The following is a 16,254-nucleotide window of genomic DNA, read 5'->3' on the forward strand; positions in this document are numbered from 1 at the left end:
CCATAACAGAGTCTCACAGCGGGATGGTCTAACAACGTGAATTGTGAATTCACAATATGGCATTTGTACTTTGCATTTTGTGCCAGCGGAACAATGTGTTAAGAATGCATCGCTGTGTCGGTTTGAGCCTAGTTTAAAACGTGTTGTGTTAGGTTAAACTTTATTTTTTAATTACATAAGCTACTACATGCTCTGTAAAGTTGTGTCCGACGTACTTTGTTTTGATAGCCACATATCGCGTTGTATGTAGTTCCGTTAGCGTGACAGCGTTTTTGTTTTATGCTATTGTTAGATCAACGACATGATATCTTTGGCGGGACTGTTTTAAGAATTTTAACTACGCTTCTTCAACAAAAAGGAAATATTCATATCTAGTGATCATTCACCCAAAAAATTACTTTATTATACACCACTCTGATTCCACGCACAAGTACTCTGACGTTGAAATAAAAAATATGCTAGAGTTCCTCATTGACAATATCTTCGTTGTCTTTGGTAATTAGGTCTTCCAACAGTCTGTTGGAATTCCCATGGGCACGAATTGTGATCCTTTGTTAGCTGACCTCTTTCTATATTCATATGAAGCAGAATTTATTCAAAAAGAAGAAGAAATCTGTGGCTTTCAATTCGACATCTAAATATATCGACGACGTTTTGTTTATTAACAATGATAACTTTCATTCATATATCGATTCGATATATCCCTGTGAACTCGAAATAAAAGACACCACAGAGTCGTCCACTTCTGCTTCGTACTTAGATATTTTATTGAAAGTAGACATTAACGGCAAACTTACAACTGAACTGTATGACAAACGGGATTATCTCAGCTTCTCCATCGTCAACTTCCCATATTTATGTAGCAATATTCCATTATCACCTGCATATGGTGTTTATTTATCTCAACTGATTCGGTACGCAAGAGCTTGTTCTGCGTACTACGGATAACTCCGTTTACTGCAGGATATAGGGCTCACGACGGGTGTGACCGGTCGATAGGGGATTCTTGCACTTACTAGACACCTGATCCCACCTCTGGTGTGTCCATGGGTCCGTGTTTGCCGAACTATCTATTTTGTATTGCTTATAGGAGTTATAAGATTGATCACTGTTCGTTATCTTCACCTTTCCACACACTCCGGAATTTTTCCGACGTAGCAAACGAGAAATTTCCTGATGATGTACCTGGTAAAACTCTAAATGAATACTATGGTGGTCATATTTGTTGTTCAATTGTGATTACAAAGCTAAATAACATTGCACCAGATGCATTGAAGCAGTGGACTGAGGGCACACTCTGCAAAGACTTTACTTTGAAGGGATCATAATGACAGAGTCCAGGGCATCGTCGCTCTAGACGATTACCTACCGTGGGTCACAAGGCCAGTATTTTCGCTGGAAGGTTTGTCTCGGCTTCTGCGATATGCGATTGGTCGCTTTACCATTCCTTATTGCGATATTCAACCAATGAAAAGGCCCCTTATTTCCAGTCCTCGGGAGCAGAGAAAAACATGTTTTCGAAGCCAAGATTTTGACTACGTTTAAGTTGGACAAGTTACAAAAATTTCAGCGAGATGATTTATCTGCATTATTGAAGCGGGGGTTTATTTGTGTCTATAAAGTGGTGGATGTACTGCGGAATTTCCCACAGACTGCTGTCCAACTGGATGACATTGGGGACAATTGGTACAAAATTTAGTGCAGGTTTTCATATAGTTCAACAAAATCCTTGACTCTGATATTTTTGTAATCAATATATATTACGGAGTCAAGAACTTTGTACCGCGAAAGTTCTATATCTAAATGATTGCTCTTTCTGCATTCTTACAACTTTTAACATCCCTAATTACAATTTCATCGATCATCTAATTTGCCTCTGTTCGGTTAATGAACAGATGAGTGCATTTTGCTAAGCCAAAATAAAGGATATTCCTTTTGATCATACATTTCAAATCTTTACGACCTTCGATTGTTAGCCGAGTTGCAACGAAGTTGAACTCGGCTATTGGTTTGGTGATGCGGGTGGTTGGGCGTCAACAATTGGTTTCCGGATGATAACTCGAAAAGTGTACAATCTAATCAAATAAAACTTTGATATATTGTTGGGTATTAGGTAAGAAAGACCTCTATTAATTTTGGAGAAAAATGGTCAAAGGTCAAGGTCACAGTGACCGAAAAAAGAATGAAAATTTCAGAAAAATTTGGTTTCCGGATGATAACTCAAAAAGTTTAAATCCAAATCAAATGATACTTAAAAATATTATTATTTACCAGGTAAGGAAGACCCCTATTGATTTTGGAGAAAATGGGTCAAAGGTCAAGGTCACAGTGACCGAAAATAGATTTAAAATTCCAAAAAATTTTGGTTTCAGGAGGATAACTCGAAATTTTTTAATTTGAATTAAATTAAACTTGGATATATTGTTGGATACCAGCACAGCAAGGCCCCTATTGATTTTGGAGAAAAAAGGTCAAGGTCACAGTGACCGAAAATAGATTGAAAACTTCAGACAAATATGGTTTCTGGACAGTAACTCGAAAAGTTTAAAACTGAATCAAATGAAACTTGGTTATATTGTTAAATAGCAGGTTAGGAAGACCCCCTATTGATTTTGGAGAAAAAAGGTCAAGGTCACAGTCCTAAAAAAAGATTGAACATTTTAGAAATATCTGGATCTGCATGATAAATCTAAACGTTTAAATCCGAATATTCACAATTATAAATATGCCACACAATTCCTGACTTTACAATGTATCCCATGCAACTCTACTCATGCACCCCTGGAAGCATATATTGATTTTTCTTCTCTATAGTTCAGCCGTTTTGCCTACATGTACATGTACGTATAGATATCGCGTGAATATGTTTGTTTTTAAAAACCAAAACTCACACTTGGCAAATTAATATCATGAATTTAATAACAATGACGCGCATTTTACATGAATGAAAGGTGAAGATGACGAACAGTGATCAATGTCATAACTCCTATAAGCAATACAAAATAGATAGTTAGACAAATACGGACCCCTGGACACACCAGAGGTGGGATCAGGTAGCTGCAATAATGTAGTCCTATCCGATTTTTTTATTCTGACGTTTTTGGGATAGGGCTCCAATTCCATAGGATGTCCGTAATGGTGCAAATTAATTTTATAAATAACCGATAATAAGCTCCGTGTAATAGTCCCAAATGTTGTTTACATCAAAAGGAGTACCAACTTTGTGCTTGGGCATGTCTAATACAGATGTTTTTCATTACACATCATGTACAGCATGCACAATTCTTCGTCTGCTCCGCCATGCTTGTTATCGCGAGATCTCGTAGGTGGATCTACTGAAAAACCTAAACATTGACAATCTGCGCAAAAATGTACTTACTCGAGCCACTCCGACAAAGAAAGGAAAATCATATGGTTGCAGAAAGAATTTACACTCTGCTGTTCGTTTTTTAACGTGATATCAAATCAAAAACTTTTTAATACCGGCGAAATAGCTTTCTCTTCCGTACGTGTCCATTGATGTAAATACTACCTTATATGGCATATGTAAATAACTTGACAATCGGAAGTTGAAACTTCAATACATCAAACATGGCACACAAATATGAATTGAGAAATTGGAATATATCGAAATTGTTGAAAACGGTAGAATAGAGCCTCACAAATCGTAAGTTGCAGGTTGTAAATTTATATAATGACTAAGAAACATAGAATATCATGATCATTTTATTTACGTAAAGAAAGTCAGCAAATGTTTAGAATGATCGAAAATGTTGCGGGAGTGAATCATTTACGCATTTGCACCATTACGGAGATCCTATGGAGTTGTAATCCTCTCCCAAAAAAATTGGAGAGGGCTACATTATTGCAGCTAGGACCAGGTGCCTAGGAGGAGTAAGGCATAGAATTAGACATCACAGCAATCTTTGACGAGCTAATGCCTTAAAATTGAAAATGGTAAGATATAAGATGCACTGTTCATTGAAATATGAACGACAGCAGCACCCAATATGACATGCACACGCATGTTTCACTGGAAGTGCCTGATTATTGAATTGTTAGTAATGGAATCTTTCACGGGGTTCTGACACTAAAGGGACGCATAGTATAATATGGTTTTAGTTGCTTCAAGAGAATCCGACAGAATTAGTCACGTGAAACGCTTTCCGGGGATCCATGAGGTTCCGGCACAGAAGAGTCATGCGGTATAGTTTACCATGAGGTTCCAGCAGAAAGAAGCCATGCGGTATAGTTTCCAACGTTCAACAATAAACCCACAGGGAGTGTTCACGTTGAATGATATCAAGGAACCCACCCAGGTTGGAATCATTTGATACGATGTAATGGAACCACAAAGTTCTGTCTAATAGGAACCACGTGATACTGTTTCAAGGGATAAGATGGTTTCCTCTTTAAATTTTTCACAGTATTGTGTTAAACAACTAATATCATGTTGTAAACATTTGTGTTCAATAAAATTGAAGTATATTGATGTACAAGACGCTAATGCGATCTACATGGTCCTTTGTCTCATACGTGATTTGTTGAACGTTAGTTATTCGGTGATAATTACAATATCATATAACTTGTAGGGACAGTGAACTTCCAATAGTACAAACGTAATGAAAACTAGATAATAGGTTCTTTCCCAATGAAAAGCGTAAAACTGCTCACAACTTTTGGAAAAATCAGCATCGCCCCATCCACCCCTTAAAGAAATCCTGGAATTTGTTCTTTAAAGAAAACCTGGGATTTGTTCTCTGTGAATTGGATTATGTTGCAGTACGTAGTCAGTCGAATTCGACATCAAAGCCAGTCACATTGATATTCTCAAATGTTGTTTCGTTCCAAGGGAAACGAAAAAAGTAAATAAATATCATACAGCACATTAGGAACTGGTCCTAATGATCACCATCGGGATATTGTCTTTCATTTGACAGCTGAGTGTCAGATAACGTGGATGACAGTCGCTCTAACTCGGAGTTCGCTCTCTCTATTCTTCTCGATTCCAGATTCCGCCATCTTTGATTAAGTTCCTTCATTTTTCTGGCCGATCTTGCTCTGAGAAATGGAAAATAGAAATATCATTCATTTAAATTATGCAATGAATATGATAACCCACGTCCTCTACATCTGAGCTTTAATTTCTAGAATTACCGAGAGGAACAAAAGTTAATTCTAACTGATACAGTGTAGATACAAATGTAATTTACCATTAACTCTCGTGTACATGTACACCATAACATCTTCTCAACTATAACTGTCAGGTCAATTTAGCTAGCATTCATGCAAATGGGTCCAGAACAGTTTCCCTTCTACCTATTTCTCTTGTTTTGTTGGTGAACATATTGTGTTTGTCGACATACATACATGTATTGTTTGTCGACATGTATACTTCTTGAGTATTTCATATATTTTTTCCCATGAAAAATAAAAATAATGAACAGTAATAAATCTCACAAATCAAAAAAAAAATTTTTACAGAAAGTTCGCTGTTGTCGTTCGCTGACCTATACTAGTCCATACTGTAAAAGCCTTGGACAACCTGAACTTAAACATGACATCGCACCCGTTTATAAATTATAGGTGATGATAGACACACAAACTTCACTTACTATCAGAAATGTAAAGAGGTGTACACTTCTAGAAACTTACATGTATATAATGTGAAAAATCTCTAATATATGGATTTTGAATGGATATAGAAAAATATATCAGCTCTTGTTCTATGCGGGAAAGCTCGGTCAGCTTCGTCACATAAATACTGAAGAGTAACATATTTCCCGATATTCATCCAATGAGTATGCCAAAATTTCGTTAACATTGGAAGAAGCAACAAGATTATACTTTGACGCAAAGTTTACCATGATATCAGTTATTCTTTATATCAAAAGAATACGAGAGATACACTGTATATTAAACATTTCTTACCAATCTTATTCATACATTCTTTTTTCATCGCATGCGCTTTCAAAACGCACGAGCTGGTAACAGATGCCACTAAATCATTGTGTTAGACTATACGACTAGACTCACTAACACATAAAACTGATTTGCTGGGGTAAACTTCTAAACTCACTAGTCTCACATAAAACTGATTTCTTGGGATATACTTCTAGACTCACCTTCGCTCCCTTGAGGATAATTCCCTCTTCTGTGTTTCTGATTTCTGTTTTTGGAAAAATTGGCTCCACTGACGTTCTTCTTGATGTTCTTTCGATGTAAGTAGGTCTTCTTCCTCCACCAGAATGTGAGGTACTCGGGCCATGGTCAACTATTAGAACAATATCTGTAAAAACTGAAAATCGTCAACATCATTCTGCTGTGCATGACTCAAGATCCCCCACAATTTCTTTGCAAGTGATAATACAATCTTAATTTTTTTTTTCGAACAATTTACAGTATAATCCATTCATCTTCATTTTTGTTGCTAACGACATGACGTCACATAGCGATTACTGCATCTGTCACTCCTGACTTTCAGTCTGTGACCTCCTAGAATTCCACAACTAGATGAGACACAGCTCTGATAATTACTTGTACATTTCTTGTTTACTTTTTGTGTGATGGTAATTTAATGTGTGCTTGATCCACGAGACTTGTGCTCCTTGGAATCTGTTGTAGTTCTCTCCTTAAACTCCACTGGTGTAGATCGATTGATGTTTCTCGCGTTTGTTTAATTTCTTGTTTGATTTCATATGATTACAAACATTCTGAAAGGAATGTCATTCTCCCTTTTAGGTCTTGATTGAAATACCGATATATTGTATGTGGTGTATGTAGTTAGATGAACCTCTCTATCGGTATATGATATATTATATGTATTGTGATTGTCGTGTCTACCGGTATATGATATATTGTGTGTATTGTGATGGGCGTGTCTACCGGTATATGATATATTATATGTATTGTGATTGTCGTGTCTACCGGTATATGAAATATTGTGTGTATTGTGATGGGCGTGTCAACCGGTATATGATATATTGTATGTATTGTGATGGGCGTGTCTAATGGCATAAATCTCTTTCGTTTGTTGTTTTCGGTCCTATTAGTTAGAAAATCGCATATTGCAGTCAGGTTTCTTAACTGTGCCAACGCCTACCATGCCATGGTTTCATCCAAATGATCTGTCACTTTCCTTTCTAATGAAGGTGTCTTAAGAAGAAGCAGCCGCTTCCTATGTTAATACGATACTGAGCTGACGCTTATTTCAAAAGAAACATTTTTTTAATAGCAGCAGACAAAAAAACAAACGTATGATGAGATTATTTCACTCCGGAAATTTTAATACTCTTTATCTTTGTTTGAATCAAAATGTATCTTAAATGATTAGCGAGGTTGGTATTCAATTCCGTCTATCCATGCCTCAGGAGATATGTGTCTTTGATGTATTGTGAAAACCTGACATAATTGTAGGTTTCCATTAAAGAAACAATACTAAACAACATAATCCTCGTTTTACTTCGTAACATCCAGAAGTTCAACATAGTAAGGTGGTATATGTGTGTGTGTGTATATATATATATATATAAACGAAACATGCCTGTGCAAGACCCAAATGACCGAAGATAAATCTTAACCCTTGGATGCAATGAATACGTCCGCCGTATCTTAATATAAGGATATCTTTTTAACTCATAATTCATATACAGATTATTGTTAAATAACAATGAAAACTTGCTACATGTATAATGTTGCTCCCTGTGTGCACATTCTGCCTCAAAATCAGAATTTCTAATGTACAATTGCGGAAACTTTACTTGGATGTCAAATGAAAACATGTTAATACAAGGAGGAAATGGTTTCAGTAACATTATCTATGAGTTTTGTGAACAAGTTGAATTAATCATGTCAAACTAGAATTCAACCCTCCATACCTATATATGTAAAGCACACAGTCTTATAGAAAAATCAAAAATATGTATCCTTCTCGTACTTTAACAGCATAATCAATGTAACAGCGACCTGTAAATAATGAACCTCTACATTGCCAACCTTATGTACATGCAACGGCGACCAGTCAGCACTGAGTCCACGGAAATATTGTCAACATCAAAAGCAAATAACAGCGACCTGTAAACAATGAACCCTACATATATATTGTCAACATTAAATACATCTTACAACGATCGGTTAACAATGGCCCTCGACATAAACATTGTCAACGGCTTTACACAGTGCTTTATATTTATACAGTCATTTTTTCACATGAGTGTAAAATAAACAAATAAATAGATAAACAGATAAACAACCTAACAATGATGTGTACTTACTTAGATCTACACTATGTAAATTGCCATGGTAACCCCAGGGTGATCATCTTTGTGCTGTTTGTCTTATTGAATGCCTATGATGAAATATCGACACAACGTCGTTTAATTCTCTGTTAGCTATATAGTGACATTAATACCGCGTCTTACACACATTTTTAAATCCCAGTACGTAAAAGACACTGTTGGTTTTTTTTCTTCTCGTTGACAGCGTTGGTAGATCGCTTGCTGAGATAGTAGGACAAATGGGATACAAGGCTTAAAGTCACTGATTGATTGCTGATCATATTAACGAGTTATATTTCTAATTATAGAGCTCTGCAATTCGTTGTAATGGCTGATTACGGAAGTTATTTTTGAAAAATGTTTTGATATATCTATAAATCGAAATTTTCTATTATATTTATATATATTTATAAAATTTATAATGATTATCTGAAAATACATATATATACATGTAACTAAAGAAATCCCACGCCTAAAATATTTAACGAAACATGCATCAATACACCTGTTTTACTTACCAGGAGGTAAGGAAATCGTCAGACTAGGATTTACACAGGTATATGCCGATTTAAGGTCGACCCAGAGACTTTATTGCTGAATTAATTTATGTAGGGTATTTAAATCGAACCAGAAGCTTAATAAATCTGACATACAATGGAAACATGGCCCTTAATAGTTTAGTCAAACACCGTTTTAATATCACGGAGGGAATTCTTTGTCCTATATTGAAGTTACCCCATAATAAACAATCTTAGATATAATGTATCGAATTTACAGGTAACTTATTTTGGAAAATGTCATGAGAATACGAGCGAACAGAATTTGAAAAGAAGGTATGAGATTTATCAAAATTATTTCTGTATCAATATGGAACCACATATTTTCTTCGTTTAATTTCAGTAATATCCTAGCACATAAATTTGAAATAATTCAAAAATCTACAGAATTAATATGTAAACAATGTATTTAATTTCTCCATCAAATGTGGACGATCATTTTCATAATTGATGATATTTTGAAATGAATGCAAAATCAATAAGTTACCTACAAAATCCTTTCTTGGTGGACGATAAACTTCCGACTATCTTCACGAGACAATATATCAGTAACGGTGATAGAATTAGGAGGTAAGTCTTCTATTAAAGTTTTTTTTAAGGTGGTTAGTGGTACAGATTAGTGATTAATGTTAAAACTCTATACTAAATTTTTGGTTAAATTTTACGCCTTATACATTCTGACTAACAGGGGGAAATAGAACTGTATCAATTCATTGTGATTTTTTTCCACTCACTTTTCTAAAATTATCATTTTATTGCAACTGTGGTAGTGGTAATTCTACGACTAACTAAATGTTAATATGGTCCACAATTAATCCCGTATTTTAAGACAGCATCTGAAGTCTAAGGAGGTCCAGTTCTCCTTGTTGTAACATTCTACGACTAACTACAGCTGTAAATATAGGTTAAATGATGCTTGTAACATCCTACGATTAACTACATGTAGGTTAAATGATGCTTGTAACATCCTACGACTAACTACATATAGGTTAAATGATGCTTGTAACATCCTTCGACTAACTACATATAGGTTAAATGATGCTTGTAACATCCTACGACTAACTACATATAGGTTAAATGATCCCTGTAACATTCCACGGCTAACAACATGTAGCTTAAATGTAGGTTAAATGATGTTTGTAACATCCTACGATTAACTACATGTAGGTTAAATGACCCTTGTTTACAATATTCATTCATGTATTGAATTGATTGATTAGTGGCCCAGTATTGTTATTGATCAGATTAATGTTTTCTTTGTTTTACATCCCGTACAGAATTTTTCACTGATATTGAGTACAGCTGTCAGTAAAGTATCACAAATTTAGACCTAAGCTTAGCGCTGACTGTCCTAGCAGTGAGGGTTCTTTAACCAATAAACGCCTGTCGACATACGGGACCCCTGCTTTTTAAGTTATATCTGAAAGACCTGTGATTTTCGTCAGAAGCCGAATATTTGGTGAAGAAGAAATTACTGCCTATGTTTACATCTTTTCACTTTTCATACTGTATACATCTTTTTTGTTTATACTTTGTAATTGAATATGTATTATGCTGATGAGCCGTAAGGCTTAAAGCCAATAAACAATACAATACAATACATCTTAGTATTGACGCGATCGTGGGACAATACTCCTTTCTTAATGAGATCTAATGAATATGTATATCAAACTCAAAACGAGGCTAAGGTCGTATCGAGTGAAAACAAAAACAGAAAATGGAGGCGAAAAAAGCGTCTGCTACGCACGATTTAAGTATCGTTCCAGACCTCACGTTCGGCTTCGTTGAGAAATTTGTCAAAAGAGATAGCCAAAGCCTTGGAGAAAAGGAAATATCCAAAGGATATAAATATTTCTGCGAGAGATATGTGACTAACATTACAAGTAAGTGGAAACCCTTCGTTTGCCTTTTCCTATGAATTGATAATCAGCTGGTTTTAAAAAATACACGACGAACGTAAAGAAACAGATTCTTACATTAAATCTGATGTTTAATGAATAATCACCATCAATCAAATAACTCATCAAATTTGTATTTTCAAACAATTTAGCTCACAATGCTGTGAATGGATGTGTAGTGAAGGGGAAATGCCATAGATCCCAGCGCAAGAATGAATCGCCTCATGATATCGAGGTAAATATGAAAGTGAAAATTACTTGTTTGTGATATGATAGCCTATTGCACTTTGTACTATACAGGCATGTATCACTATCTCAAAATTGTAATCCATTATAAATAAATTCAAGCCAACATTCTGATACTGATACCACAAAAGGGGGGGGGGGGGGTAGACACACAATATAAATTTATTTGCTTATGAAAATTCGGGGAAATAAATGTCAAAACTGATTATACCTGCCAGATATAACACACTCCATTATTGATAAATATATCAAACATATTACAATATTTACTTGTGTACATATTATAATAATATTATTTGATTGACTGAATTAGTAAATTATTTTCAGAGAAGTGTTTTGTTTATGTTGTCATTGTCCCATTTGTAGATTGTTCTGTTAGATGGACCATGTGTGGAGAGTAGCCGTTGTTCTTGCACGATTGGACAGTCGGGACACTGTGGTCATGTTACTGGTCTCCTATTCACTCTGGCACATATGAAATCTGCAAACCTGAAATGCATTCCATCTGATGTTCTGAAGAATTCCCTTCCCCAGACTTGGCATGTGCCCCGAGGAGAGAAGATTTGTGGAAGTTCAGCTGAAAACGTGATTGTGCATGGATACAATGCCAAGTCATCTCCTCAACAACCTCGTGGATTGAGATCTACTCTGTACAATCCCATCAACTCTGTTGTTCCAAAAATTTCAGAACTGTGTTCTAGAGTCTCTGAAGCTGACAAAACCTGTTTGTTGCTTACAGTTGTGAATTTGAGTGGTAAAGGTGACTGTGAATATACAGAGACAAAATTTGGTAAATTTCCAAAAGGATCCCCATTAGCAGTGCAACAGAAATTGTCACCACATTATGTACTGAATATTTTAGATGCCAGTGAATTTCCTCTTCTCCCCGCTGAAAATCTAATGGAACAACAACTTCATATCATTCTGGATGAGAAAAGAACTGGTAGCTTTTCTTCAATTTTTGTGTCAGAGGAGGAATGTCATCAAATTGAGGAGATGACACGACTACAAGGAGAGAGTCCGAAGTGGCACGCAATCCGTAGGGAGAGAATTACTGCTTCAGTGGCTGGTGATATTGTAAAGCGGAGAGCAGGTTAGGCATTTACAATAAATCATGCAACGTTATGAAGTAATATTTACAATTTCATGCTTACTCCTTTTAAAGCACCTGATCCCACCTCTGGTATATCCATGGGTCTGTGTTTGCCCACCACTCTTTATTTGGTATTCGTTATAGGAGTTATGATCATTGTCATTGATCGTTATCTTCACCTTTCATGTATATAAATTCAAACATCCCAACATTTTCCATTCAATCTTTTTCACAGCCTATGAACCTCTAACTGGAAGACTGAAGACAACAAGAAAAGTTGTTACAGAGAGCATGCGTCATGGGTTGTCATTTGAGGCAGTTGCTGCTGACGCCTTTGTTAGAGTAAGTTTAAGTTTGATATCAGACCCCATACCATCACTATTGTATACAAAAGATCAAAGGCATTTTACATTCTATTTAGTTCAATGCACCTTTTAGATAATTGCTATATTTCAAAATCTTATTTAATTTTATATTTAAATTGCAGCTACTAGATAACAATGTCAACATATACCCATGTGGAGTTGTAGTTAGCCCTTATGCTCCATGGCTTGCTGCTACACCTGATCGGAAGGTATACAACCCCACCATGAATCAACCTTACGGCTTGCTTGAGATCAAGTGCCCTGTAAAACCCTTGTCAGAATGCAACTACTTGACTAAAGTTGGAGATGTGTGGAGACTGAAAAAAAATCATAATTACTTCTACCAAGTCATGATGCAACTTGCAGTGACTGGTCTAAACTGGTGTTACTTCTTTGTGTGGCTCTGTGATGAAAATCACTTGGAGGTTATCGAGTTTGATGAGGAGGAGTGGCAAGACATGAAAAACAAGATAGATTCATTCTATTTTGATCACTTTCTTGAATAAAAGCTTTGTCTTACTTGGAGGTTATCGAGTTTGATGAGGAGGAGTGGCAAGACATGAAAAACAAGATAGATTCATTCTATTTTGATCACTTTCTTGAATAAAAGCTTTGTCTTTTAAACCTCACTAACCTTTGAATATTTTCATAATAATGATAATCTTCACTAAAAATAAAATAAAAATTAGATATCTTTGTGAAACACTGATGTCCCCATATGGCAGCAAAATAATTCTAGTGCCAAAAAAGTCATGTCACAAGGAATACACATGTGAAATATGAAAGCCCTTTTACTAAGCATTCAAAAGTTTTGGCCAAGGTTGAAGTTTTTCAAAGGTAGGACAAACTACATGTCAAGGTCATGACATAAAAAAAATTGGTACCAAACAAAGGTCTGGTCACAAGGTATAAACATGTGAAATATGAAAGTTTACAAGTTATGGCCAGGGTTAAAGTTTTTGCAGATAAACAGACAGACAGACCAAACACTATGAGCCCCCTAATCTTCTAGTACAGGGGCATAAAAGGGAAATGAAGTGCAAGAACCCTCACTTGTCATGAATTTATTGAAAGGAAAATGTCAAAAGTTAAAATTAATATACATTTTGTATAAGTAATACATCATAATTCTTGTAATGATTAAGTATAAATAGATGTACATAATACCATTCCTCTGAATTAGAAAAGGGAAAATGCATGTTGTAACGTGTATCTGAAGTATTCTTATACATGCACTGTCATATGTACACATGTCACTTACAATTTCAGTGTTTTTCATTTGCACCAATCTTTAACAAGAGGACCTCTAAATAAAGTCAACATGTTTGCAACAGTCCATAACTGATTAATTGTACCTGTCATACTTAAGGGGATGACACCATCAAATAGATGGTATTCTTTGACCCTCCGAATATGTCGTTCAATATGTATTCTAAGTTTGGCAATTATTTGTGTTTCTTCTACTTCCTGCTTTGAAAACTGACCTTGGCTAAGAAGAAATGGTGGAGTATTGACAGATATGCCTGTCCCTTCTAATACTTTGTTTAAGACGAACCCTTTGTCTGCCATAATTGAATCGCCTTCTTCTAGAAGATCAATAAGACCAGATAATTTTGTAATTTCAACATCTGACAAACACCCTGTGTATAAAGAAGACACAAAAGTTAGAGCCCCATGAGGAGCAATTCCAACAAGCCCTTTCCATGTGTGGGAACTCTTATACGTTGAATAACATTTGGATCCTAGTGCTAAGGATGATGGGCGCTCGGTTTTTATCTCTGTACAGTCAATTATGATTCTAGTTGAGGGGTAAAACATCTTGAAGGACTGCGGCATTTTTTCATAAATTTGTTCCTTACTAGACCAAATATTCATGCTGCCTAAAATGAAATACAAAAAGTTTGCCCATGTTATGATCTTGCGACTAACTGTTGACACATGACAATTGAACCTGACTGCTAAATCTTGTGCCATAAGACCACATTTTAGTCTGCACACAAACATGAACAACTCATCAATTAAAAGCATGCTTCTTTGTTTGCTGACTGTGATCTGCTGATTGGATTTATCACAGGATTTATAGTAATAGCTGTTCATACAGGTTGCAGTAGGTCTGACATATTCAAAGAAAGCTGAAAACATAGCCATTGATGTAAAACCTGTGTAGAATTGTATCATTGAATTGTCATTTGAAAAACGTTGGATTCCAAATCGTTCTATCTCCATCTTTTGTTGTATACTCCTTATTTCTTCATCCTTCTTCTGTAACAAAGCCTCTAATTCTTCGATTCTCACTATCTTTCTCTGCATTTCATCAGGAGGAGGAGAACTATAATGAAGGTAATAAAACATACTGAAACTGTGTAATGCTTCTATTTAATACATTTAAAATAAAACATACCTCCCACAATTAAATGATGACCAGCATCCTACTGTCCAGCAGCAGTTGTAAGGTAAACCATTCAAAACAGTTGATAACTATTGCAAACTGAGTATTATAAAGTCATCAGTTTGGCAACAGCTTAACTATTCCGAGAATGATTCATGTTATAAATAGATATCTTGACTTGGTGAACAATATCCTGAAATATATTAAACTAATACAACACAAAATGAAGTATAAATCTGTGCACTGCACTATATCAATATGGTAACAATTAAATTATCTTGTATATTCACACAAAAACTTATTAAATTAACATTAATGATAGATACACACATACATTATGCATTGATATTGCTTGTAAAATTGCAAATGTATGTACAAGTAAATAAAACTGCAGTGTACAGCAGATCATAATACTAGGCATCACCTATTTTTTAACTTTTATAATTGGACAATTCACATGAATCAAAATTACCCATCCTCATTTGACATTGATATAGAATCTGTTTCATCGGGTCTCTCTCTTTCATCATCAAACTCCTGCTTTGGTCTTTTTTCTGGAATGGGATGTTTTACAATTGGACGTCGAGTGTTGGAATCTGCCTTCCAATGGAAAATCGAAGGTACAGATCCCGGTTTCAATGTGGTTCTTACTGGTGTCCATTTAATATCACTAGGTTTGAAGTGGCGAGAGCAAACTACGGTTTGTTCACTTATCTATAAATATTATGAAATGATTGTATGATTACTTGACCAAAAGAATATTTTTGATCATGTGTTTAACTTTTGCATTATAGGCCCTAGATCATTTTTGCTCATTTCAAAGTTTGCAATTTAATTAAAAAAAATAAATAAATCATATCATCTAATTTATAATTTTATATCTTCGATCATGACAATAATGATTATTATTTTTTTCTTAGCATATGACCATATAATAATATGTATCGTTGATAATTCGTCTTGTTTTGAAGTACACTGTAACTAGGACAAGCTGTCAGCTGATCGACCTAGTCCATTGTTTTACCTACAGTTTTTCATCGGTCATAAACACTCACTTGGTATGGTGAAAGTCATTTTAATGGATGATTGAAATTCAAGAATAAATAGTAATCATGTAATACACATTCACAACGATAATATCATACGCATAACGCAGATCAGACAGTCTAGACAGTAGACTAGACTTTAGTCTAGACCTCTTCAATATCACTCACGGTAAAAAGAGGACCGGGATCTCTTCTGATGGCTTGGATCCATGCTCGCCTCATTTCTGATGCTTTTGGTATTTTGTGAAATGATAACTCTGGATTTAATCTCCCATTTCCAGTGCATAATGGTACACAACAGTGTTTGTCGTGGCCCTGTCCTCCCCGTGCTGACGCTGACATTTTGTTTACCGACCTTAGCCTCGTTTTCGATTTCAGCGCGCG

The 16,254-nt window shown here is 35.4% G+C and overlaps 3 protein-coding genes and 1 long non-coding RNA gene across 9 annotated transcripts in view; 2 read left to right on the plus strand and 2 right to left on the minus strand.

The window, feature by feature from the left end:
* Positions 1–2,898: 2,898 nt before the first annotated feature.
* LOC125647687 (uncharacterized) lies at positions 2,899–8,859 on the minus strand. 6 transcript variants are annotated; one of them, XR_007360065.2, is made up of 5 exons: positions 8,795–8,859; positions 8,274–8,347; positions 7,996–8,073; positions 6,126–6,289; positions 2,899–5,061 (listed from the first exon to the last, which is right to left on the minus strand). It is a non-coding gene; the product is annotated as an uncharacterized LOC125647687 (long non-coding RNA). The 6 variants fall into 6 exon arrangements; XR_007360064.2 differs by lacking the exon at positions 7,996–8,073 and having other exon boundaries at positions 8,795–8,853; XR_007360066.2 differs by lacking the exon at positions 8,274–8,347 and having other exon boundaries at positions 8,795–8,818.
* Positions 8,860–9,071: 212 nt separating this feature from the next.
* The window catches only part of LOC125648189 (uncharacterized), an 18,747-nt gene continuing 11,564 nt past the window's right edge, over positions 9,072–16,254 (plus strand). Inside the window, exon 1 of the mRNA XM_048875152.2 lies at positions 9,072–9,109. The gene's annotated coding sequence lies outside the window, so the exon portion shown is untranslated. The remainder of the gene's footprint in view (positions 9,110–16,254) is intronic.
* On the plus strand, positions 10,551–13,064 carry LOC125650092 (uncharacterized). Its single transcript, XM_056141877.1, has 5 exons — positions 10,551–10,716; positions 10,884–10,966; positions 11,344–12,070; positions 12,306–12,412; positions 12,558–13,064. Exons 1-5 carry the CDS (start codon positions 10,551–10,553, stop codon positions 12,939–12,941), a joined length of 1,467 nt encoding a protein of 488 aa, XP_055997852.1. The 3' UTR covers positions 12,942–13,064.
* LOC130047255 (uncharacterized) lies at positions 13,925–16,210 on the minus strand. Its single transcript, XM_056141878.1, has 4 exons — positions 16,039–16,210; positions 15,297–15,538; positions 14,387–14,764; positions 13,925–14,021 (listed from the first exon to the last, which is right to left on the minus strand). Exons 1-4 carry the CDS (start codon positions 16,090–16,092, stop codon positions 13,925–13,927), a joined length of 771 nt encoding a protein of 256 aa, XP_055997853.1. The 5' UTR covers positions 16,093–16,210.

This window comes from Ostrea edulis, chromosome 6 (assembly GCF_947568905.1).
Source record: "Ostrea edulis chromosome 6, xbOstEdul1.1, whole genome shotgun sequence".
Classification (NCBI taxonomy): Eukaryota; Metazoa; Mollusca; class Bivalvia; order Ostreida; family Ostreidae; genus Ostrea; species Ostrea edulis.